The sequence below is a fragment of the Carcharhinus amblyrhynchos genome, chromosome 11 (assembly GCF_965287045.1).
Source record: "Carcharhinus amblyrhynchos chromosome 11, sCarAmb.v2.hapA, whole genome shotgun sequence".
Lineage (NCBI taxonomy): Eukaryota > Metazoa > Chordata > Chondrichthyes > Carcharhiniformes > Carcharhinidae > Carcharhinus > Carcharhinus amblyrhynchos.
In genome coordinates this window covers 16,173,054-16,198,111 of record NC_137334.1, presented here as the reverse complement: position 1 = coordinate 16,198,111, position 25,058 = coordinate 16,173,054, and the positions used below count along the sequence as shown (strand labels likewise).

The window sequence follows — 25,058 nt, the reverse complement described above, 5'->3', positions numbered from 1 at the left end:
TTTCTAATTTTAAAAATGAATTAAAGGGATATGGGGAACAGATGGTGAAGTGGATTTGAGAACAGGGAGAGATTTGCAATGATCTGATTGAATGGCGGAGCAGGCTCGATGGGTTGAATTTGCATACTTCTGCTCCTTGTTCCTATGTTCGTTAGTCATTCTCAAGGTAGAAATTGCCTTTGGATTTCTATCAACAGTAATAATACCAGATCTCAATTTATCGTCTGCCCTGGAATAGTGAGATAATGGAGGACCTAATGAGGGTTCTATTTCATTGCAAGGTGGGATTATACAGTCTTGTAATTTGAAAACAGCTTCCTGAAATTAGAAGGAGCCGACCTTTATACAGGGCAAGCTTTGGTAGTGAAAGATTTCTCAACAGTGATTAAGTGCATTCTTTAATCTATGCTGCTAATAATTCTTTAATCAGAACAATGTAACTATTTTTGATCTCCCTCCCAAATGTGGCATTTCTTAAGAAGTAAATCCTGGCTGGGGTAGGGCAGAGAGACTGAAGTCCCTGGTGTTGCTCTAACAATTGTAAATACATTTTTTGGCTGCAATTGTTTTCACTCCTAATAGAGTGGGATTTTTTTTTTAAATTTGAAGTTGAACAATAACTAGTTAGTCAATTTTTAACTTCCTAATCAATCTGTCAGATTATGTGCTGCTTCTTGCCCCCATCAGCAAGCACACTATGTTTCTGTTGTGTATAAATACACAACAGTTCAGATAGCTTCAGGTTGTGTTATGATTTAAGGTGCTTTGTGTCCTTCAATGTTGTAATACTTAGCAGTGCCTGTCCACTAACGATGGGTCTGTGAAAGATTGTGATGCAGGGGGCAACATTAGTTTGTCATTAGCAGTATTAATGATCTCACGATGTGTGACTTTATTTTGATGGAATGTCAACAAGATCAAATTGATGCAGGTGAGAGTTGGAATGAAGAATATCTGGAACTGGTGAAATTGTGGCAAAGGAAGGTCAGGCTAAGCGATTAGTTCTGTCCTAGATGTAGCTAGCTAGTATCACTTCAGTGACTATTCACCTTCTGTAATTGCGATTAAGAAACTAGCAGTCAAGGGAACGGATGGTTCACATTTTCACCTGGACGACATGCTAGATTAAGAACGATCTTCCATCTTGGCTCTCCAGCTATAAATCCTTCAGCTTCTGAAATGTACTCTGATGTTCTGAGGTGACCTTGGCGACTTTCAACCTGTTTAGTACAGCAGTCTGGTATGTCTTTTGTTTTGAAACTCGCTTCGCTCTGCATTGCTGTGCGGGTCTACCCGAAAAACTTACTGCGCAACAAGTATGGAGTGCAGGAATGTATTCTTCTGCTCTTGCTCAATAAGATTGCACTTCTATCCCCTCATGATCAAAGAGATAGCTTTAAGGAGCATCTTAAAAAGGAAAGTGTGGTCGGGTGTTGGGAGAGGTGGATGGAGGGCTCCAGAGCTTTGAAATTAGGCAGCTGAAAGTGCCAATGGCGGAGCAATATGGTTGATTCTCAGCTGCCCTCCCAAGGGCAAGTGGGGATGGGCAATAAATGCTGGCCAGCTAGCGATGCCCATGTCCCACAAATTAATAAAAACAAAATTGGGGATGCTCAAGGAGCCAGAATTTGAGGAGTAAAGATATCTCCCAAGATTTGTGTGGTTGGTAGAGGTTACGGTTTAAAGGATGAGGTTATGGAGAGATTTAAGAACAAAATAAGAATTTTGAAACCCCGTGAGGCACTGTAGATCAGCAAATACAGGGGTGAAAGGGAAAACAGGACTTGGTGTGAGTTAAGCCGCGGGCAGCAGAGTTTTGGCACTTACTGGCATTAAAGATGGGGGAAGGTACTGAATATAATTGATCAAGCATTTCAATGATTGTTATGTGTAAAATGATGAATGTGCATTGAATAGATTTTACATTGAACTGAGGACTTAATGAATAAAAAAATTAGCAATGTGAAGACCAAAACCAATTTTAAAAAAGAAAAGTTTTTGGCTGTCCATAACATCTATTGGAGAAAATTAGCGATATCCTGTAAATTATCTTGATTATCTCAATACAAAGCCAATGCTTAGAATGGACCCGTCAAACCCAAATACGTTCATTACTTGCACCAAAAAACACATTCCAAATCCAACTGAATCCAATTCGAGGTCCCCACAAGAGAGACAAACAAGATCAAGCTGACAAATGTACAAAATGAGTGTCCAAACCTTTCAGACAATCCAAGATAAATTTTGCTGCGAGTGTTATAAATTGACATTCCAGTAACAGCAGAATTGTTACGGTGCAGAAGGAGGTCTGCACTGGCTCTCCAAACGAGTATCAAGACTTAGTGGTTTTCCCATATCCCTGCAAATTGTTTCTATTCAAGTATTCACCTAATGCCACCTTCAATGCCTTGATTGAACCTGCCTCCACCACAGTTAGAGGCAGAACATTCCAGACCTGGACCACTCGTTGCATGAAAAACAATTCTCACGTTGCATTTGCTTCTTTTGCCAATCACTTTTAATCTGTGAGTCCAAGTAATTGCAACTCCCCAAATGTATTCATCTTGCCTGTAATTGGCATATATGCATATGGAATGAAGCTTGTGCAGTCTTTTATTAAATTCCCAACATGATTGGGAATAATGAGAGTTTCAGTGTACCTGTAAAAGTGTAGTGCTATGCTGTAGTAATGCATTGGTGCATTGCCTTATTTTTTGTTTAATCTGTGCTTGGTATGGTTTTGAGGTAGCTTTGTATAGTTTTGAGGTAGTTTGAATTATCGAGTTACTGAAAAAATTGTATTTCAATTTAGGATCGTTGAACACTTTTCAACATTCAATCAATGTAGGCGTTGATACAGGTACAGAGTGCACTAATATTTGTTAAATGTTTAACCTTTCTGTTCAGAGTCCTACAGGTTTGGCAACAGCAGATGTGTGAATAAACTTGATATCAGGATGGAATTTGTTTACGAGGCGAGGCCAAATACCATGGAAAGTGCCTTGTGTCATAATGTTCAAGTGCTAGCTAAAGCAGTTTGTCTAGTACTTGAGTCAGGTTATAAGGTATTGCACTGGATTGTAAGCTGGCCCTTTCAATTCCAGATTGTCCGATAGACAGTGTCTTTGCTCTTTCTGCTTATCCCTTCTTTCCCCTAGTCCATTATGCGGAGATGCCAGTGTTGGACTGGATTGGGCACAGTAAGAAGTCTCACAACACTAGATTAAAGTCCAACAGGTTTATTTGGAATCACAAGCTTTCAGAGTGCTGCTCCTTTATCAGGAATCCTGTGGTGAGTAACTCACCATCTGGCCCTCACCCAAGTCAGTCCACCTTTCGCAAGGCGCAAGGAGTGTGATGGAATATTTTCCATTTGTCTGGATGAGTATAGCTCATGCAAACCCATAACCACTACCATCTAGAAGGACAAGAGCAGCAGATACCTGGGAACGTTGCCACCTCCACGTCACTCACCATCCTGACTTGGAAATATATCGCCATTCCTTCATTGTCGCTGGGTCAAAGTTCTCAACTCCCTCTTAACAGAATTGTAGGTGCACCCACACCTCAGATTGCACGGTTCAAGAGCAACTAGCCAGTGATGCCCAGATCCTGTAAATGAATTTTTTAAAAAGCTGTATTGCTCTGTCTGCTAATTGGAGCAGGTCACAAATGAAATAGAATTGTGTTCTGCTGATTTTTTTTTTTCTTGCATATCTTAACCCATGCAAAGTAAAAAGCTTGTCTTTCTTTTTCTAATTTCTTACTGTTTCCCCAGTTCTCAGTTCCGACAGGGTGGATCAGATGACCAGGACGTACAATGACACCGATATGCTCACACACCTGCTGGCTGAGGTGAGCTTCAATTTAGTTGTGTTTGCCTTGTGTCTGTCATCAAAACCAGTTTAGTTTAGAAATCAGAAAGGAGTAACAACCTCTGGCAGCCAGCAGGTTTAGCAGACTTGATATTGTGTTAATATGCAACTGTAAAACTTGGGATGAGGACTGATGCACATTTAACACTCTTCAAATATTGATAGTAAAAGCTGTAATGGTCACAATAGCACTCCCAAAAAGAGTCACTCAGCACAGGAGACAATTCAGCACATTGCAGCTACGCCGGCTCTTTGCAAGAGCCTACCAAATAGCCATATTATCTCTCCATCATTCTGCGAATTTTACACTTCTAAGTATTTATCCAATTCCTTTTTTTGAATTTGCTTTTATCTCACCTTAGGCAGCGCTTTCCAGTTTATCATAACTTGCTAAGTTTAAAAAAAAATCCCTCCTCGAGTCCAAATATGAACCACCCGCAATTGAGAATACAATTTAAGTGGCATGGGCACTTACAAACGAAATAGAATTGTGTTTTGACAGCTCCAACTAGCAGACAAAGACAGCTTTTTAAAAAATGTATTCTCTGTCTTTTCTTTGGTTTTCTGCCACATATCCAAAATCTGTATCCTCTGATTGCTGGCCCTCTTGCTGGTAGAAACAGTTTTTTCTTATCCACTCATCAAAATCTTTTTTTAATGCCTTCTTACTTTATTCGCTGAAGGTGGATATGCTCTACCAAGGTACCCTTGCTACTTAAAATGTTGTGTTCTCAATTGTGGGTAGCTCATTCTTGGACGAGTGCATGATGGACTTGAAAATTTGTTGTACAAAAAGCTCTCAGAAGGCGAGCATTCCAGCTCTTGTTGCCCTTAATTTCCTTCTGCCTTGATTTGATTTGATTTATTATTGTCACTCGTATTAGTGTACAGTGAAAAATATTGTTTCTTGCGCCATACAAAGTATACCATTCAAAGAGAAGGAAACGAGAATGCAGAATGTAGTATTCCTGTCGTAGCTAGGGTGTAGCGAAAGAAAGGCTTAATGTGAGGTAAGTCCCTTCAAAAGTATGATGGCAGCAGGGAAGAAGCTTTTCTTGAGTCATGTCTTGTGAGAAATGGTTGCACTTTGGTCCCTTTTGTTTTACTGCACAGCCACATGTGCGCACGTCTTAATGGACCAGTTGTGTGGGACCTGTTTGTTCCTTATATGGTTTGTTCTAGACTGCATTGTTGTGCAGTTTAAGGGTAACATTACTGTGGCTTGTAGGTTTCCATTCCGGATTCCCAAAACAAATATTACCTGATCTTTTTTGTGAATTCATGTGTTTTCATGCCACTATAAATGGTATGGTCAATTCCTGTTCCTTTTCCACAGAGTGGGGGCAAGGGGAGCAAAAACAGTTTGCACGCAGTTACCTGATGTGGAGCTGATGGTAGAATTGTGGAGTTGAAGAAATGAATTAACTATAAGGTCACAGTGCTTCAACTTATAAGCTACTCTGAGAATGTTGGTTGGCTGTACCCAAAGAAATCAGCTTTCTGATGTTTCTTTTGGCAGAGAGATCGTGATTTGGAATTGGCTGCCCGGATAGGACAGTCATTACTACAAAGGAACCGGGTACTGACTGAAAGGAATGAGCTCTTGGAAGAACAGTTGGCTCAGGCTTTTGATCAAGTGAGTAGTTGCATCCAGAGTAAAGGGATGGTAAAATGTCAAACCCAATGCTTCACTTCTTCTAGGAAAGGAAACATGTTGTCTTTTTCCAATTTATCCTATAAGTGTCACCAATCCTATACCAATGCCCTGCAAAGTAGTATAGCAAGTCTCTCGGTCAAAACGGGGAATAAATTCCAGTCCTTCTGCGTCCCAAGAATGAATAGATTAGAACAAAAATCTGTTGTCACAAACCAATCGGAATCAAATGGCTATATAGAGTTTATAACATGGTGTTAATTTAAACATGTATCTTTGAAACCCGTGCCCTGTTGGTGTTTCAGAAATTGGTGCTATCTCCTAAAGATATTATTCTGGATATTGGCTTAAAAGCCTTTCCATTGGATGCTATATTCTTGACTGTACACTCTGTGGAGTATCACCATCTCCCAGTTGATGGATATTCCTGTGCAATGCTGCGTTGCCATACCACTTTGTTCCATTGCTAACACGGAAGTTTGCTGACTGGAGGCAATAATTAAATTCATGTCATGTAGTTGTTGTTCTCAGAGCAAAAAACCATTCACACCACCAATCAAATTGGTTCATCTCAAGTATATGCCATTCAAATGTGCTGTTTGCAACATATTAAATTGTTAAAGTACCAAGCCTCATTCACCCATCACCCCTTGTTCGCTGATCCACATTAGCTCCCAGTCCAGCAGTGTCTCAGAAGTCTAAAGATGTGCAGGTTAGATGGATTGGCCATGCTAAATTGCCTTAGTGTCCTGGGGTGTGTAAGTTAGAGGGATTGACCAAGTAAATAAGTGGGGTTGTGGGGATAGGGCCTGGGGTGGGATTGTTGTCAGTGCAGATTTGATGGGCCAAATGGTCCCCTTCTGCATTGTAGGGTTTTTATGCTGATTTCTATGATTTACAGTACACGTTCCAAATATTTACATCCTGCCACGGCCTTCCTTTCTCCCTATCTCTGTAACCTTTTGAAGCCCTTTGAGACCTCTGCACCTGTTCCTGACCCCTTTATACATTTGTGGAAATATTTCGTTCAAAGTTTATTTATTACTGTCACAAGAAAGCTTACATTAATATTGCAGTGCAGTTACTGTGAAAATCCCCTGGTCACTACATTCCAGTGCCTGTTTGGGTATCCTGAGGGAGAATTTAGCATGGCCAGTGCACTAACCAGCATGCCCTTTTCTTTGGACTGTGAAAGGAAACCAGGAAACCCAGGCGGACATGTGGAGAATGTGCAAACTCCACACAGACAGTGACCCAAGTTGGAATCGAATCAGGGTCCCTGGTGCTGAGTGTGCTGTTTTGGTACTAAGCTTTGGAATTCCCTTTTCAACCTCTCTCTCCTCTGTTGAGGTGCTCCTTAAAACTGATCTTTGGGTTGCAAACTTGTTGTCAGTTTTTGTCTGTGAAGCACTGTGGACATTTTGCCACGTTAAGGTGGTGTATAAATACAAAGAAAATCCTCAGCAGTGTTGCTGCATCCATGAAGAGAAAAACAAAATTAATGTTTCAGGTCAGTAATCTTTCATGAAAGCTCGATTATTAACCTTTAACTTTCTCCACTGGTACTGCCTGACCTACTGAGTATTTTCGGTCAGTTGGTTCAGATTTCCGCGTTCCTGCAGTAGTTTGCTTTTGTACTCATTGTTTGCTTTGTGCATTATGTAGAAACTTTCCTTTTTTTTAAAACCCAGCTAACATATGGGTGTCACTCCATCCTGTGTGAAGATACCATGTGATAACTTTTATTTTTTCAGCAACATAAAACAGAAGTTTCCCTGGGCCCTCCATCAAGGCACAACTGAGGGCATGGATGTTGAAAGGGAAATATTAGAAAGGGGGACTCCAAACTTGGTGAAAGAGCTTGGTTAAAGAAAGGAGGAATGGGAGAGGTTTAGGGACTGTGGAATCTGGCAGCTGAAAAAACCAGCATTTATAAGAAGATATTCCAAAGCACTTTATGTTCAATGGTCTAATCTTGTGGTCTAGTCACTGTTGTAATGTGGGAAACCCAACAACCAATTTTAACTTAGCAAAATCCCACAACAGTGATGTGATGATGACCTGGTAATCTGTTTTAATGATGCAGGTTGAGGGTAACTACAAGCCAGAATTCTGGGAAGAACTCTTTTCTTCTGCCCCTGCACATTGCTTCTCAGGTTCACGTGTATTATGTATTTTCCAATTAGCTGCCATTCAGTTCATGTTCTTTCCATTAGGTTAATCAACTGCAGCATGAGCTGTCCAAAAAGGATGACCTCCTGCGAGTGGTGGCCAATGCCTCAGAAGAGAGCGAGTCGGACTCCAGCTGCTCCACACCGCTCCGCCACAATGAGTCCTTTCATCTGTCCCACAGCTTGATGCAACTGGATGCTTTACAGATGAAACTGCGAGAACTGGAAGATGAAAACCTCTCTCTCCGTTCTGAGGTAGGTTGTGGTGCAGGGTCCCATTTTGAATAACGAATGTATAGGTGCACCACATATCTGAGACAAGCCACTTGGATTAGTTGTACATGCTTGTGGATGACTTTTGATACACAGATGGTCATGTTAGAAGGATTTGCTGGTACAGTTGGGAGAAAGCTTGTGTGACATCCACAGTTAGCGTGAACAACATTAAAAGCTTTTAAAACATTTACTCGTGGACAGCATTTGTTGCCCTTGAGAAGGTGATGGTGAGCTGACTTAGTGAATTGCTGCATGCATGTTCTATGGAATGCTCCACAATGCCATTAGGGAGGAAATTCCAGGATTTTGACCCAGCGATTGTGAAGGAACGGCGATATATTTCCAGTTCAAGATGTGTTTTCACAAGGTACAATTCTGTTTATTTTTCACCAAAGCTCAGTGTGAATGATGCAACAGCTCCTCATAATGTTTGGATAAATGTGCAACCTCCTGAGCTGTGAGAAGCATTACAAAAATTGGAACAGGAAGGCAGGACTAGTTGGATCTTACTGACAGTTAGGCAGTGCCAACTGATTGGTGTCTGAGTGAAAATACCCATGACTTATTCAATTCTTGGGTTCCTGCCTAAGAACTAAGTATCTTATTTATATGATCAATTCTACACATGTGCCACAAAGCTGTGATTATCTGAGATTTGAACAACTTTAATAGTAAGTGAATCTGAAGTGATTGCACAGTCATGTGCATACCAATAAGTGAAGATGCAGCCATAATTTTTTCCTCTTCCACTTCTTGTATTGAAGTTCTGATGAACGTGAATTGCTATCTGTTTCCCACTCCACTCATACTTGCTGAGTACTTCCAGCCTTTTTTGTTTTTATTTCTGAATTTCAACCTCCACAGCCTTTTATTTCTATCTTCCATTTGAGGTTTTGCCTTCATTCAATATTGTGATGTAATGCTTTTTCAATAGTAAGTCAACTTATTGCTTATTCTGTGCCACAGTGGATTAATAGTCTGGGTGCCAGATAGCATGAACTTTGATTATGGTGTAGGCACTAGGTAGCACGCTCTTGATTAACAGAATTGGGCACCCATAGTGTGACCTAGAAGAGCAATTGGCACGAGGTACTGTGGAAATCCTCTAGTCAGCACACCCTGGCATCTGTTCGGGCACACTGAGGGAGAATTTAACATGGCCAATGCATCTAACCAGCTCGTCTTTCGGACTGTGGGAGGAAACCAGAGCACCCGTAGGAAACCCATGCAGACATGGGGACAATGTGCAAACTCCGCACAGACAGTGACCCAAGCACGGAATCGAACCTGGGTCTATGGCATTGTGAGGCAGCAATGCGCCACCATGCCACCCCAGATTTTATTTATGAAACCTGGACACAAATGCAACACTGAAGTATTTTCCATGTGTTCATGTCAAACCTTTCTCATGATCTCCATCTTACTGCTGCTCATACAACCATAAAATCCCTCCAATGCAGAAGAAGGCCGTGCGGCCCATCAAATCTGCACTGACACCGGCATCCATGCCCACCCCTTCACCCTATCCCCATAATCCCACACATTTATCCAGCTAGTCCCCCTAACCTACACATCTTTGGGCATTAAGGGGCAATTTAGCATGGCCAATCCATCTAACTTGCACATCTTTGGACTTGTCGGACAAAACTGGAGTATCCAGAGGAAACCCACACAGGGGAGTATGTACAAACCTCACATAGTCAGTCACCCAAGGTGAGGCAACAGTGCTAATCACTGTGTCGCCCATTAAAAAAGCAACCCACGTAAAATTCTGGCAGTGATGGGATTGAACCAACACTTCCATGGAATTTGGAACCTGAAACCAGCGCCTTGACCTCTCTCCTACGCTTTCCTCTTGAGATTTTACTTAGTGCTGGTTTGTGGATTCCTCAATGTAATTTTCAATAACACAGCTGAAGCTCTGATCAAGGTTAATGACTGCTCCATATCATATCTAAATTGTAACCTGTTTTCCTGGAACTGGTTTAAAGCACGTCATAAAAATGATGATCTGATTTAATTTGCTGCCAGTAAACATTTAGGTTTATCTTGTAAACAGTTTCAAATGCCGAGTTTGTCACTTGTGATTGGCTGTACGCAGTGGTACAGTATATCTTTTACAGGGTAAAGTTGAAGGTCAGGGTGGGACAAAGTGAAGCACAGGTTAAAGTTTGTTTATTAGTCACAAGTAGGCTTACATTAACACTGCACAAAGTTACTGTGAAAATCCCCTGGTCGCCACACTCTGCCTGTTTGGGTACACTGAGGGAGAACTTAGCATGGCTAATGCACCTAACCAGTACGTCTTTCAGACGGTGGGAGGAAACTGGAGGACCCGGAGGAAACCCACGCAGACAAGGGGAGAACATGCAGACTCTGTACAGACAGTGACCCAAACCGGGAATCGAACCCAGGTCCCTGGCGCAGTGAGGCAACAGTGCTAACCACTGTGTCACCCATAAACATTGTGACCTGGGTTTAAATTCAATCTGATTTGATGGCATAAAGAATCCCAACTTTGATAATATTCACTGTGAAATGTACATGGCAAGTCCTGTCTGCTTTTGAAGGGGCAAAACTGCTACAGGTTGGCAGTTTCGTTCTGGTCTCAAGGATGGTTGGGGTTGGAAATGGTAAATCCACACCAGGAAGGGAAACGGTGTAAAAACATATTATTGGCAATAAGTAGGAGCTTTACCAGGTGCCAAGTGTCAGTCTTGTTCTTAGTTTCATGCAAATAAATATAATTTCTGTTTACAGTCTGGCCTTTGCCATTTCTTTCATTCCAACATCCAGGTTGCAAATTCCCCTTGTTGAATTGTAAGTGTGCATGTCCCATTTCTCCCTTAAATGCAGTGCTAGCTGGCAAGGTCCCTAAGCAGCAAATGTGATGTGCAGAAAGAACCTGTAAACGTCCTCAATTTAATCTGATTCTCTCTCTGTGTCCTTTCATTTGAAAGGCTTGTCACCTGAAGACAGAAACTATCAACTATGAAGAGAAGGAACAACAGCTGGTCAATGACTGTGTGAAAGAGTTAAGTAAGTATAAATGGAGATAAGAAAGATTTGTGTTTACATAGTGCCTTTCACATCCTCAATGCATCCAATGTCAGTCAATGAAATACTTGAGGTTGTCACTGTTAGACTCCCCTGTCCTCTGTTAAATGATGTGGGGATGTCGGCATTGGACTGAAGCAAGCACAGTAAGGAGTCTCACAACACCAGGTTAAAGTCCAACAGGTGCTGCCAAACAAACCTGGTGTTGTGAGATTTCTTCCTCCGTTAAATAACAGATCTTTACTGTCCCACCTGGGAGAGCAGATAGTATCTTTGGTTTAACTTCTCATCTGACAGGGCAGCGGATTCTGACATTCTGGAGTGTCAGCCAAGATTTTGTGCTCACATCCTCCCAGACCCGTTAGCATGCCTGAGTAGAAGAACAAGGGCAGCTAGTGCATGGGAATATCATCACGTACAAGTTCCACTTCAAGTCACATTGCATCCTGACTTTGACTTGTAACACCTGCCATTCCTCCATCATCATGGGCGGCACATTGGTTAACACTGCTGCCTCACAGTGCTAGGGATCTGGGTTTGATTCCTGGCTCGGGTCAGAGTCTGTGGGGACGTTCTCCCTGTGTCTGCGGGGGTTTCCTCTGGATGCTCTGGTTTTCTTCCACACTCCAAAGATGTGCCAGTTAGGTGGATTGGCCATGCTAAATTGCTCCTTAGTGTCAGGAGGACTAGCTAAGGTTAGGACCTGGGTGGGTTTGTGGTCAGTGCAGACTTGATGGGCTGAATGGTCTCCTTCTGCACTGTAGGATTCAATGACTGAGTGAAAATCATGGAAGTCCCTACAAGCCATCACCACCCTGATGGAAATGATTTTGCTAGTGCTATCCCTTTCTATAAAAGACAGATTTCTGTTGTGTTCAGGAGACTTGATCTTGCACCTGCACTAATTTTTTAAACATACAAATTGCCCTTATTCCTGCCAAAATATCTTCTGAGAGTTTGTATTTGAAGTCTGCTTCTGCTAAGTCCTGGCGCTGAAATCCAGCAAAATGCAATGCAGCTTATCCATTTACTTGTGCTATGTGTTCCCTGCTATCTTGTGCACTGAGAATGTGGTAATTCATAAAAGTAAGATGGAGTTCAGTTGTAAATCTTGTGTACCTGAAGGGAGAAAAATTCCAAATTCAGAACCTGGTGCTAGTGGAATATGAATGACCACAGTGTGGTGTTATAAGTAAGTTTTTATTTTGAGCCATGTTGCCTGTTTTTTTTGAAGATGGTATCAATCAACAATGATCCGTTTCTCGGCTGCATTTGGACCCAGACCCCAGAGTCCAAAGACGTGCTGGTTAGGTGAACTGACCATGCTAAATTCTCCCTCAGTATACCCGAACAGGCACCAGAATGTGGTGACTAAGGGATTTTCTCAGTATCTTCATTGTAGTGTTAACATAAGCCTACTTGTGACGCTAATAAATGAACTTGTTTAATGGTGCCATTTATTTTTTCTAGTCATGAGAATTTAAACTTGTATGAGACTTCATTTTTCTTATTCGTTTTTTGATTTGGATGCCACTAGTGAGCGCATCATTTAATTGCCCCTTAATGGCAGTGATAGCCTGCCACCTTGAACCACTGTAGTCTGCATAGGGAAGATGCTCACTTTGTGGTTTTAGTTTGAGAGCTTCAGGAATTTGATCCAATAAATGTCCAAGTCAGGATGATGTGTTACTCGGAGAAAGTGGTGTTCCTATGCATGTGCCATATTTGTCCTTCTAGGCGGAGGAATCACAAATTTGGGAGATGCTATTGGAAGAAGCCACTGTGATAATATCCACTGCAAATTCTTGTTAATTCCAGTAATCTGTCATGTCATACATTCATTTTTTTTTCTCTTCTTAACTCGCCTCGCCTCATCTCCCCTTTCTCTCTGCTATTGAAGAAGAAACAAATATACAGATTTCGAACCTGGCTGATGAACTTTCCAAAAAGAATGATGACATTGCACGTCACCAGGAGGAGATCACTAACTTGCTCAGTCAGATTGTGGAACTTCAGCTTAAAGTTAAAGAGGTTTGTGTGAAAAGATCTTTGATCTGTGGCTCAGAATTTGTAACCACGGCTGATTCAGAAGCCTGTTGGTCTATTGCTTGGCTTTCTCTTTTCAAGCCACATCATAAGCCTTTGTATTTCTTTTCCTAGTGTGCCATTGAAAAAGAGGAACTTAAACAACATCTGCAGGCCTCCAAAGATGCCCAAAGACAGCTTACGGCAGAGGTGAGTATTCCACTTTTAAAACCTGTGCTAGTGTTTATGCTTCCCATAGGGGATTTATGTATTCATCCAGGTCTGCACATATTCTCTGCTCTAGCTCAGATGAGTAATTCCTGTCTACAATGGTACTTTTGCACTTCTCATATGGTTGCATAGTGGTTAGCACTGCTGCCTCACAGCGCCAGGAACCCGGGTTCAGTTCCAGCCTCGGGTTACTGCCTGTATGGAGTTTGCACATTCTCCCTGTGTCTGCTTGGGTTTCCTCTGGGTGCTCCACTTTCCTTCCACAGTCCAAAGATGTGCGGGTCAGGTGGATTGGCCATGTTAAATTCTCCCTTAGTCAGAGGACTAGCTGGGTAAATGTATAGGGATGAGGCCTGGGTGGGATTGTGATTGGCACAAACTCGATGGGCCGAATGACCACCTTCTGCACTGTCGGATTCTATGATTCACCTGGAGGAAACCCATGCCATCACAGGGAGAGTATACAGATGCCACACAGACAATGACCCAAGTTGGTGATTGAACCTGGGTCCCTGGTGCTGTGAGGAGCAGTGCTAACCAATGTACCACTGTCCCGCCTGAATGATCAGATAATCTGTTTTCATGATAATTAAAGGATAAATATTGGTCACTCTCCTGTTTTTCTTCAACATAATGCCATGGGATCTTTTCCACACACCTTCAAGGACAGCCTGGGGCCTCTTAACAACTCACCTGAATGTTTAGAAGAGAGAGCGGGGTTCTCAGAAACATATACAATTCTAACAGGTGTTATAGTTCAGGTTAGAAACTCCACAGTGTTTCATGAAGGCTGCGTGAATCCTAGGTTTGCATCTTGAATTTGGCTAGGCTAGGCATGATATGCTCCACTTCAGGTGTGATTCAAAAGACCCACTAGGGAGCGTTTATCAAACAAAGTTTATTTAAGAATATAGTTAACATATACAAAACAAAAATTAGCAATAAGTTCTTTCAAATACAAACAAAAACAAAACTACCAAAATTATAACCCTTAACTGATATATACCAGATGTTCCAATCAAAACCAATGTCCAAAAAACAAAATGCTTTAACAGATTTATCACTGCATAGGTTAGAGCTCACAAGATACTGGAATCTAGTTCCCTGGGTTGTGTTGATTTCAGATGATCTTGGAAAACTCAGAGCAGTTTGTAGTCAGATCAGCTGCCCAAAACACCAAAACACAGTTTCTTTACTACAGTGTGGCAACAAGCCTTTCTTTTAGCTAACTGGTAAAATTTTCAAAGGAAATCAGAGAGAGTGAAAGAGAGAGACGACTTTTCCAGCTTGCTTCTAAGACTGCCTCTATCCCTGCAGCCCGACCTACCCACAGTTTCTTTTTCCTCCTTCCACCAATGACATCACCCAAGGCCATGTCCATGATTAAAGAAACCTCTTAAGGATATACTGACATCTCACAGGATTGGACAGAGTAAATCAGAAAGAATGTCCCTGATGGTGAGGGAATCCAGAAATAGGGGTTATTGTTTGAGGATAAGAGGTAAACCTTTTAGGACTGGGGTGAGGAGAAATTAGTTCACCCAAAAAGTGGTGAATGTTTGGAATTCACTGCCACAGAAAGTATTTGAGGCCAAAATATAGTGTGATTTTAAAAAGAAATTATGTGGTTCTTAGGACTAAAGTGATCAAGGGATATGGGGGGGTGGTGGTGTGGGGAAAGGGGATCAGGGTATGGAATTTGATAATCAGCCATGATCATAATGAATGGCAAAGTAGGGTTGAATGGCCTTCTCCTGCTTCCAGTTTCTATGGCACCTCCAGACAATACAGCACTCCCTTGGCACTGCACTTGAGTTTCAGCCACTATTTTATGTTCCAGCCTCTCTAGTGGGGCTTTAACCACACAAGCTCCTGACTTAGCAGCAAGAGTATTGTCCACTGAAAGAGCAAGAGGATAGCTAGGGAGAGGGTTGGCCCACTCAAGGACAAGGAATCAATGTGTTGAGTCAGAGGAAATGGGTGAGGTATTAAATGGGTACTTCATGTCAGTATTCACCAAAGAGAAGGACTTGGTGGATGATGAGCCTGGGGAAGGGTCTGTAGATAGTTTGGGTCATGTTGATGTCAAAAAGGAGGTATTGAGGTTCTTGAGAAACATGAAAGCAGACAAGTCCCCAGGGTCTGTTGGAAATAACCCAGAATACTGAGAGAGGCAAAGAAGGAAATTGCTGGGGCCTTGAGAGAAATCTTTGTATCCTCACTGGCTACAGGGGACGTCCCAGAGGATTGGAGAATAGCCAATGTTGTTCCTTTGTTTAAGAAGGGTAACAATGATAATCCAGGTAATTACAGGCCAGTGAGCCTCAGATCAGTGGTAGGAAAATTATTGGAGAGGACCCTTTGAGACAGGATTTACTCCCTCTTGGAAATAAGTGGACGTATTAGCGAGAAGCAACATGGTTTTGTGAAGGGGAGGTCATGTCTCACTAAGTTAATTGAGTTTTTTGAGGAAGTGACGAAGATGATTGAGGGTAGGGCAGTGAATGTTGTCTACGTGGACTTGTATAAGGTCTTTGACAAGGGCCTTCATGGCGGACTGGCGCAAAAGGTGAAGTTGCATGGGATCAGAGGTGAGCTGGCAAGATGGATACAGAACTGGCTCGGTCATAGAAGTCAGTGGGCAGCAGTGGAAGGATGCGTTTCTGAATGGAGGGCTGTGACAAGTGATGTTCCTCAGGGATCAGTGCTGGGACCTATATAAATGATTTGGAGGAAAATGTAACTGGTTTGATTAGTAAGTTTGCGGATGACAGTAAGGTTGGTGGAATTGCGGATGGCAATAAGGACCATCAGAGAATACAACAGTATATAGATTAGTTGGAAACTTGGGTGGAGAGATGGCAGATGGTGTTTAATCCAGGCAAATGTGAGGTAATGCATTTTGGAAGGTCTAATACAGATGGGAAATATCCAGTAAATGGCAGAACCCTTAAGGGTATTGATAGGCAAAGGGATCTGGGTGTACAGGTACACAGGTCACTGACAGTGGCAACGCAGGTGGAGAAGGTAGTCAAGAAGGCATATGGCATGCTTGCCTTCATCGGCCGGGGCATCGAGTTTAAAAATTGACAAGTCACGTTGCATCTTTATAGAACCTTATTTAGGCCGCACTTGGATTATAGTGTTCAGTTCTGGTCGTCACACTACCAGAAGGATGTGGAAACTTTGGAGAGGGCACAGAAAAGATTTACTGGGGTGTTGCCTGGTATGGAGGGCATTAGCTATGAGGAGAGGTTGGAGAAACTTGATTTGTTCTCACTGGAATGGCAGAAGTTGAGGGGTGATCTGATAGAAGTCTGCAAGATTGAGGGCCATGGACAGAATGGATAGCCAGAACCTTTTTCCCTGGGTGGAAGTCAGTTACCGGGGGCAAAGGTTTAGATGCGAAGGATAAGGTTTAAAGGATTGTAGGAGGCAAGGTTTTTTACTCAGAGGTTGATGGGTGCCTGGAACTCGCTGCTGGGGAAGGTTGTGGAAGCAGATTTGATAGTGCTTCTAAGGGTCATCTTGACAAATAAATGAATAGGATGGGAATAGAGCGATTATGGTCTCCGGAAGCGTAGGGGGTTTTAGTTCCATTGGGCAGCATTGTTGGTACAGGCTTGGAGGGCTGAAGGGCCTGTTCCTGTGCTGTAATTTTTTTTGTTCTTTGAATCACAGCTGATGTAATACCAAGTTTCTGTCAATAAATTCTTTAAGACTTCTACCTGAATGTTTTCTTTCTTGCCAGTTTATTACAGCTTTGAATCATCCTGTAAATTGCTAGCTGAATTTGATGCATGCAATGCTCCACCATCTGTAGTTTCCCCTTTTGGGAGAAGGGAACAGCCATGATAGCTGTTGGATGGTGGGTTAAGTGTGCCAGGGACTGTATATAGGCGACGACCCAGCCTGTTCCCAATAAAACATTGGGAAAGTGTTCCACAGAAAGTTCAGTGTCTCATCTGAAAGACTTCCTTGATACTACACTGCAGGTATTAGTCTGGATTTTTACGTTTACATTTCTGGAGTTGAATGTGAATTCACAAAGTTCTGACTCTGTGGCAAGAGAGCGACCCATGACTAACTCAGCTAGGAAAATAACTCCCTGCCCAGTAAAGGGGGAATTGGCTAGGAATTTCATAGATCATAGAATCTTCCAATGCAGAAGTAGACCAGTCAGACCACAATCACACCTAGGCCTTATCCCCGTAACCCCATACATTTACCCTAGCTACCCCCCGACACTAAGGGGCTATTTAGCAACACCAATCCACCTAACCAGCGCACCTTTAGACTGTAGGAGAAAACCGGAGCACCTGGGGGAAAACCACGCAGACACGGGGAGACTGTGCAAACTCCACACACAGTGCCCGAGCTGAAAATCAATCCAGGTCCTTGGCGCTGTGAGGCAGCGTGTGCCACCGTGCAGTCTCTTGGAGAAGGCCTCCAACAGCAAAACCTTAGTCAGAATTTTACTGCCCTGTCCGCCATGGGAATCAGAGCAGGCGAGGGGTAGATCATGAGAAGGTCCATTGACCTCGGGTGGAATTTTGGGACAAGCAAGGCCATAAAATCCTACCCCTCATCTGTTTAAAAACTATAGTTAAAGAACTAAATAATCCGTTAGATTCTCCTAACTCTGATTCCAACTTAACTGATTTTTGATCTTGCACGTTAAGCGGCCTTTGTGTAAAACAGCCAAGTCACAAAATGCCCAGAAACTGAAGCTGCTGCTGTTCTCCTCTTCTGATCTTCTTGCCTTTATTGCCATGGTTGAATGGGTAGACTATAACGTCACAAATATTGTACCTTATCGGTCACAAGTGTACATGCAGTCATGCGCTGGGAAAAGAAGGTGGGTGGTGTTGATTGATGTGGCAGAGTATGTTAGTTCCTTAGTTTGATGAGTGGGATGGTCTTGTGCTTTCCTGACCATTTCAGATCTTTTTCCTGTTTGCTGCAGCTACTGGAAGTACAAGATCGGAATGCTGAGTGTTTGGGAATGTTACATGAATCCCAGGAGGAAGTAAAAGAATTACGGAACAAATCAACATCATCCTCACTTCAGCGGCCCCAGTCCTACAGCATATTCCCAATGGTATGGAGACAGGATATTACATCCAGTTTTTTTTTTACTGTCACAGGCGTTCAGTCTCACTGTTCCAAGCTTGGGCATTGATGTCTCCAGAGCAAGGGGGTTGAGCTAGTTTTCAGCTCGCCTGTAATGGACACCGAGAGACGATTTAATCTTGTAGGTGATGGCACAGAAATTCTGGCAGAAGCAGTGTAGATGAGGCCAGGTGTCAACCTGGGCAGAGCTTGTCTGTGAGGTTGTTAGTCAGATGAGAAAGAGTAGACTGAGAAATTCAGCTCAGCAAGGCAGCATTACCTTGCTGAACAAACCAGAAGCCTATGTCACCTGATCTTCACCCCTCCGTGATCTGCAACAAGGGATGTCACTCTGACAAAGGGTCACTTAGACTCGAAGCATTGGTTCTATTCCAATGATTCTCCCCATAGATGCTGTCAAACTTACTGAAATTTTCTAGCATTTTCCTATTCGTGTCTCCATCGTTTGGAATGCGGCTGGGTTTTTCAAAGATTGCTAAATGTCTCAGCCATTATGAATTGAAAGAAAAGTTACGGGGCCTTTTGTCTTAGCAGACCATCAGCCTCCTTCTGGTTAGCCTTATTTATTAAATGCTGGTAGCCTTTGTAAAGCTCCCTTTGAAGATGGGCTGTGCAGTCCGCATACAGTTGTTAGTGACTCTTCCGAGATAATGAGGTGCAAGTTTACCCAAAATGTGACTCCTTTTGTTAAGGGACTACAGGCACACTCAGATTTGGCCTTTTTGAGGGTCTTTGTTCAGTCTTAAAATGTATGAAATCGCAATTAAGATATCTGTATATATTTTATAAAAATCTACAAGGTGAAGTGTTCGTACTCTCAAAGTAAAACCACCCAAGGCATTTCCCGTTAGCATGAAATTTGTTGAGCAATTAAGGCAAGAACCTAGTCAGTTAGCCTCTTATAGGAGAAGAGGGAGATGGACAGAAAGGTACTGGGTGGCAGTTCGAGAGCTTTGATATCCAGGCAGTTGAAAACATGCTACTAAAGGTGGAGCAAAGAAAATTGGGGATGTGCAGAGATCTGAGAACTTAAAGATGGGAACGGGCAAGCCATAGAAGGATTTGAAAATGAGGATTATGATTTTAAAATTGACATGTTGCGGGATCCAAACCACTGTGATACACGGAAGAGGATAAATTTAACAAATTGGTAGCAAGAGATTGTTAGATACGAGTGTGTTAGCAAATAGTTTTGCTGTAATGTTAGAACATTTCACAGGTAGTTCATTCTAAAGCAACATTGCAAACCCAATCTCTTGGTTTGGAATTGTTTTGTTGTATTTTTGTCAGTGAATTATCAGGTCAACAATTTTTGTACTAAGTTGGCCAGAATTCTCTGTCGCTGTGATGACTGACTTTATACGTTGTGATAAGATTTTACTATTAGCGTTTGGTCTACTCTGTGATTTATTGTTCCTGCTGCTAATATGACTTTTAAAAATTCTACATTAGTTTTGGAAACAGATGATACAATGCGATATTATTGCAGGATTCTTTGGCAGCGGAGATCGAAGGAAGCATGCGCCGGGAACTAAATCTGGAAGAGTCTACCTTTCAAGACCAAAGGTAAACAGAAATGGCTCATTGCCTCTCAGTGCTTCCATTTTTGCTCCTGCTGTGTTTTGAAAAGCAACAGCTTTGTCTGACTGGAACATCAGTTTCCCAAATCGGAGTGAATGATTGTTCTTGGCCCTGCAACATAGGGACAAAGAGGTGGTTGTTCATTTCTTTGAGTCCATTCCACCATTCAAATGGATACTGGCTGATAAGTGTCTCAACTCCATTATTGGTTCCATTCTCTTTAGTATCCCCACTTAAAATTCTCAGTTTTCAAATATGCAATTAACTTCCAGCATTGATAACCATTTGAGGGAGAAAGTTCTAAATTTCCACTGTTTTTGGTCAGATGACCAGCTTCATGAAATCACCCCGAATGCCTGATTTTGACATTGAATAAAATTAACTTGCCCTTTCTTCTCTCCGTCCTGTGCCCCTCCTTTCCAATATGCTAATTCTTCTTTGTGTTTTGACCTCAGGAATCAACACAAACGGGTTTTCCATACTGTCAGAAGCATCAATGAAACCATCCAATCCCACAAGCTGGTATCACCCCCAGGATCTATTCCGGGATCAAGTTGCTCATCCGTTGTCATGACAGTGAAACCCCACCAATCTGTCATGGGATCAACTGATACAAAAGGGACGAATAACTCAGCAAGTGAACGGGATGCACACTGGTAAGTAATGGATAGTGGTATTTTCTCTTTGACTGCTTAATGGCTGAAGTTAATGGGCAGAATGGCAAAAGGGAAGACATACATGGATGCCTTTTTATATGTTCTGTGTGTAAATGTTTCAGCACTTCCCCATCACTAACCCTTGACTCCCTTGTCTCTCAAAACTCTGCTTAACTCTGCCATGAACAAATTCAATGACCCAGCCTCCACAGCATTTTGGGGAAGAGAATTCCACAGGCAAATGAACTTCCAAAAGCAAAGAATTACCCTTATCCCCATCTGTAAAGGGAGACCTCTATGTACCCTAGCCCCAGCCTACCTGACAAGTGGAAACATCATCCTCCCTGTATTTGTAAAGTTAAAGTTTAAAGTTTATTCGTTAATCACAAGTAAGGCTTAGATTGCAGTGTTAATGAAATTACTATAAAATTCCCTTGTTATCAAGTTTCCTCAGGAACTTGTATGTTTCAATAAGATCAGCTCTCATTCTTAACTGCAACAGTTATGGCCCAACCTATTCTTCCTTACTTCATAAGATAAGTTTGGGTTGCACAATGGTTGGGTGGCACAATGGTAGGCACTGTTGCCTTGCAGCGCCAAGGACCTGGGTTCAATTACAGCCTCGGGTCACCGTCTGTATAGCGTTTACAAATTCTCCCTCTGTCTGTGTGGGTTTCCTCTGGGTGCGTGGATTTCCTCTCACAGTCCAAAGATGTGTGGATTAGGTTGATTCGCCATGACAAATTGATCTGTGGAGTCAGGGGGACTAGCAGGGTAAACACATGGGCCACATCGCTTCCTTCAGCACTGTGGAGATTTTATTCTAATTCCCTCACTCCAGGAATGAATTCTGTGAATGAACGGCTTCTAACACAATTATAACCTTTTGGAAATAAGGAGACCAAAACTGCACACAGTATTCCAGATGTGGTCTTACCGAGGTCCTGTAGAGCTGCAGTAGAACAAAGCACCCTTTCTTCTTAAGTTACCTGCTTGAAGATGGGTCCGACCCACAATACTACAGTTGCCATCATGGGTTTAGCAAGGAGGCAGGTCCTGAATCAACCCCTGCCAGAACAGGAATCGAACCCTGTGCTGCAAGCACCAATTTGGCCCAGTTGACAAAGTGTGATAGTGTGGATTCATTCTAATAAAGTAATGGCATCTGCATGATGTGTGTAATCAGCAGGAAAGGGTAAGTACAGGATGTAATTGCTTGTTCACTTTAACAAAAATCAAAGTACACAACATTGCCTGAGATCAGGGGTTAATCATGTCAATGGTTTAATACATAAAATGGCCTCTTAAACATGCCATTTGAATGCAAGTCTTCTACATGGGACGTATAGCACAGAAACAGGTCATTTGTCCCAACTAGCCTAGCTAATATTTATTCTCTATCAGCACACTTTTCTATATCTTTCTCCTACTCATACTTATCTAGCTTCCACTAATTTACATCTCCTGTCTTCACTGAATGGCTCCATGTGTTAGGGAGTACCTCTAGGAAGCAAAATTTCTCCCAAATCCCCTAATGGCGATATATGAATAACTACTTTATATTTATGGTTTCCTCACAAGTGGTAATATTTTCTCCACATTTATCCAATTTAACTTTTTGTTAAGTCTTTTTTTAATGTCACAAATAGGATTAATACTGAAATGAAGTTACTGTGAAAATCTCCTGGTTGCCGCACTCTGGCAGCGCCTTTTCGGATACATTGGGGGAGAATTTAGCATGGCTGATGCACCTAACCAGTGCTTCTTTCGGAGGAAACCAGAGCACCAGGGGAGAACATGCAGGCTCCACACTGGAGAATTCTCCACCCTGTTAAGAATTAGGGAAAATTTTAGATGTGAAAACAAGTAACAAGTGAGTTTATTAAAGGCAAACGTTTGGAGTAATGATGAGCTACAAATTAGCCTATCAATGTAAAAACAAATATTTTACATGGCCAAAGAAAACAATGGGGTTGTAGAAGTGGTAACTTCAAAGTGGAGAGATTAGGAAATTGACATGTACCTGCCAAAAACTGGCTCCACAGGAGGGTAAAATCAAAGGGAAAGATATGATATATCTGTAGAATCCTACTATTAAGACAAGGAAGAGAGACAGCTAAACTTTAGTGATGCAGCTATAGTTTCCCGAGAGAAACCTCATTTTCTGCTTTGAAGAGTATTTCCCAGAATTGGCCACAATAGCTTGGTTGTGATAATTATTTGCTGGATTTAGCTCATAGAAAATTTGGAAAAGGAGGGTCTCAGCGTTTGTGTAAGTAGTAGTTTTGGAGATTGTAAAATTGTGTGTGTCTTGCCATTGGTATTCTTAAGTGTTGTAGAGTATTATAGTCCTCCTTGTCATGTATGTTTTTGTTACTTTTTTTTTTAAAGTTGAGTTTATTTTATTAGTCACGAATAAGGCTTACACTTACACTGCAGTGAAGTTACTGTAAAATTCCCCTAGTCGCCACAGTCCAGTGCCTGTTTGGGTCAGTGCGCCTAACCAGCACATCTTTCAGAATGTGGGAGGAAACCCATGCAGATACGGGGAGAATGTGCAGACTCCACACAGACAGTGACCCAAGCCAGGAAACGAACCCGGTTCCCTGGCACAGTGAAGCAGCAGTGCTAATTACTGCGTCACCATGCCTCTCAAGTTAATAAATACTTTATTAATTGTTCACACAGTGACTGGACTGTTTCCTCACTGGGTTGATCACCATTCCTCACATAACCCCAACAAAAAAATATGCTGCTACGAACCTGTGTTCCAAGTTACTTTTGTGGGCTTTGGGATACCCTTGTATTTACCATTAACATGGTTTGTAACACTATTAACAAGACTTCTAATTCTCAACTGACAGTCCATTATGTATCCATAGCAGGTTACTATGGATTTATTAAACCAAAATGCTGTTTCTGATCATCTGATAACTTGTGAAATTGTTTCAGCTGAATAAAAGTTGTGCATTCACTGTAATCTAGCATCTTTACATTTACAGTTGAGTTGGGACTGCTAGTTTGTGATTGCATGTTAACCTGGTCACTAACTACTCATTGCTGGTTAATTCAGCTTGGGCCACCTTAAACTTTTCAGATGTTTCTCACGCTCTTATTTTCACTCTCAGCCCCCTTTCTAGGATCGGGAAGCCTGGTACTCCTGGTGGGAAAGACCTGGCCGCTGCCCTACGCCGGCTCTCCCTCCGGCAGGAGAACTACCTGAGTGAGAAAATGTTCTTCGAAGATGAGCGAGACCGGAAACTGTTGGCCCTTGCAACAGAGGAAGGGAGTGGCTGTAATACACCAGCAGAGAGCGTCCTGTCTACAGGGACCAATCTCACAGATCTAACCGAGATGTCCTGCTTGTCTGGAGTATCCAGCTGTTTCCGCACATTCCTGCCTGAGAAGCTACAGATAGTCAAGCCAATAGAAGGTAAGGAGGAAGTCTCAAGGGCAGTCTGTTCCAAACAATTGTAATTAGTTTAAAAAGTGAATATCCAAGTCCAACACCTGGAATGTTTTAGCATGTTAGCAGCCATGAGATGCGTTGGGGCTGGAGCGAGATCTGGTAAAAGTTGGCCAACAGGTGACACCAAGATTGGATGGGTGGTTAACAGTGAGGTGGAGTTCCTTGGGCTACAAGAAGACATAGAATGGTCAAATGGGCCGATAAGTGGCAGATGAAATTTAACCCTGAAAAGTGTGAGGTGGTACACTTTGGAAGGAGTAATTTGACAAGAAAGTTTTCAGTGAATGGTAGGACTCTAGGAAGTTCTGTGTAGAATTTTGGTGCGGCCACAAGTAGAGTACTATGTGGAATTCAGGTCACCACGTTATCGGAAGGATCTGATTGCACTGGAGGGTTTGTAGAGAAGATTCACCAGAATTCTCCCTGGGATGAAACATTTCAGTTATGAAGAGAGGTTGATTAGACTTTGGGTTGTTTTCGTTGAAGCAGAAAAGACTGAGAGATGACCTAGTTGAGTGTACAAGATTATGAGAGACATGGACAAAGTGGATAAAGGGGCAGCTGTTCCCCACAGTTGAAGGGTCAGTCACAAGGGGACATTTTTAAATAAACTTTAAAAAAAACTTTAAGATGAGGGGCAAGAGGTTTAGGGACGGATGTGAGGAAAACCTTTTTAACCCAGAAGGTGGTGACTATCTGGAATGCTCTGCCTGGGAGGGTGTAGAGGCAGGTTGCCTCACATTCTTTAACATGTAATTAAATTTTTTAATGAGCACTTGGCACGTCATAATATTCAGGGCAATGGGCCAAGTGCTGGAAGGTGGAATTAGGTGGGAATTCAGATGTTTCTAGTGTGTTGGTGTGGACTCGATGGACTGAAGGCCCTCTTCTGCACTGTATGATTATGTGATTTTAATACTTTATTTCAAC

General features: G+C 42.3%; 1 protein-coding gene across 5 annotated transcripts in view; it reads left to right on the top strand.

The window, feature by feature from the left end:
* The window catches only part of trak2 (trafficking protein, kinesin binding 2), a 71,286-nt gene that overhangs the window by 31,921 nt on the left and 14,307 nt on the right, over positions 1 to 25,058 (top strand). For 4 of the 5 annotated variants that reach the window (XM_080198612.1, XM_080198615.1, XM_080198613.1 and 1 more), the window contains 10 exons: positions 3,779 to 3,855; positions 5,395 to 5,511; positions 7,746 to 7,955; positions 10,937 to 11,015; positions 12,934 to 13,064; positions 13,194 to 13,268; positions 18,256 to 18,390; positions 19,912 to 19,988; positions 20,459 to 20,659; positions 23,788 to 24,092. In XM_080198612.1, coding sequence (XP_080054738.1) covers positions 3,779 to 3,855; positions 5,395 to 5,511; positions 7,746 to 7,955; positions 10,937 to 11,015; positions 12,934 to 13,064; positions 13,194 to 13,268; positions 18,256 to 18,390; positions 19,912 to 19,988; positions 20,459 to 20,659; positions 23,788 to 24,092 — 1,407 coding nt within the window. Of the gene's footprint in view, positions 1 to 2,519; positions 2,861 to 3,778; positions 3,856 to 5,394; positions 5,512 to 7,745; positions 7,956 to 10,936; positions 11,016 to 12,933; positions 13,065 to 13,193; positions 13,269 to 18,255; positions 18,391 to 19,911; positions 19,989 to 20,458; positions 20,660 to 23,787; positions 24,093 to 25,058 lie in introns of those variants that run through there. The other variant, XM_080198616.1, reaches the window with a different exon arrangement.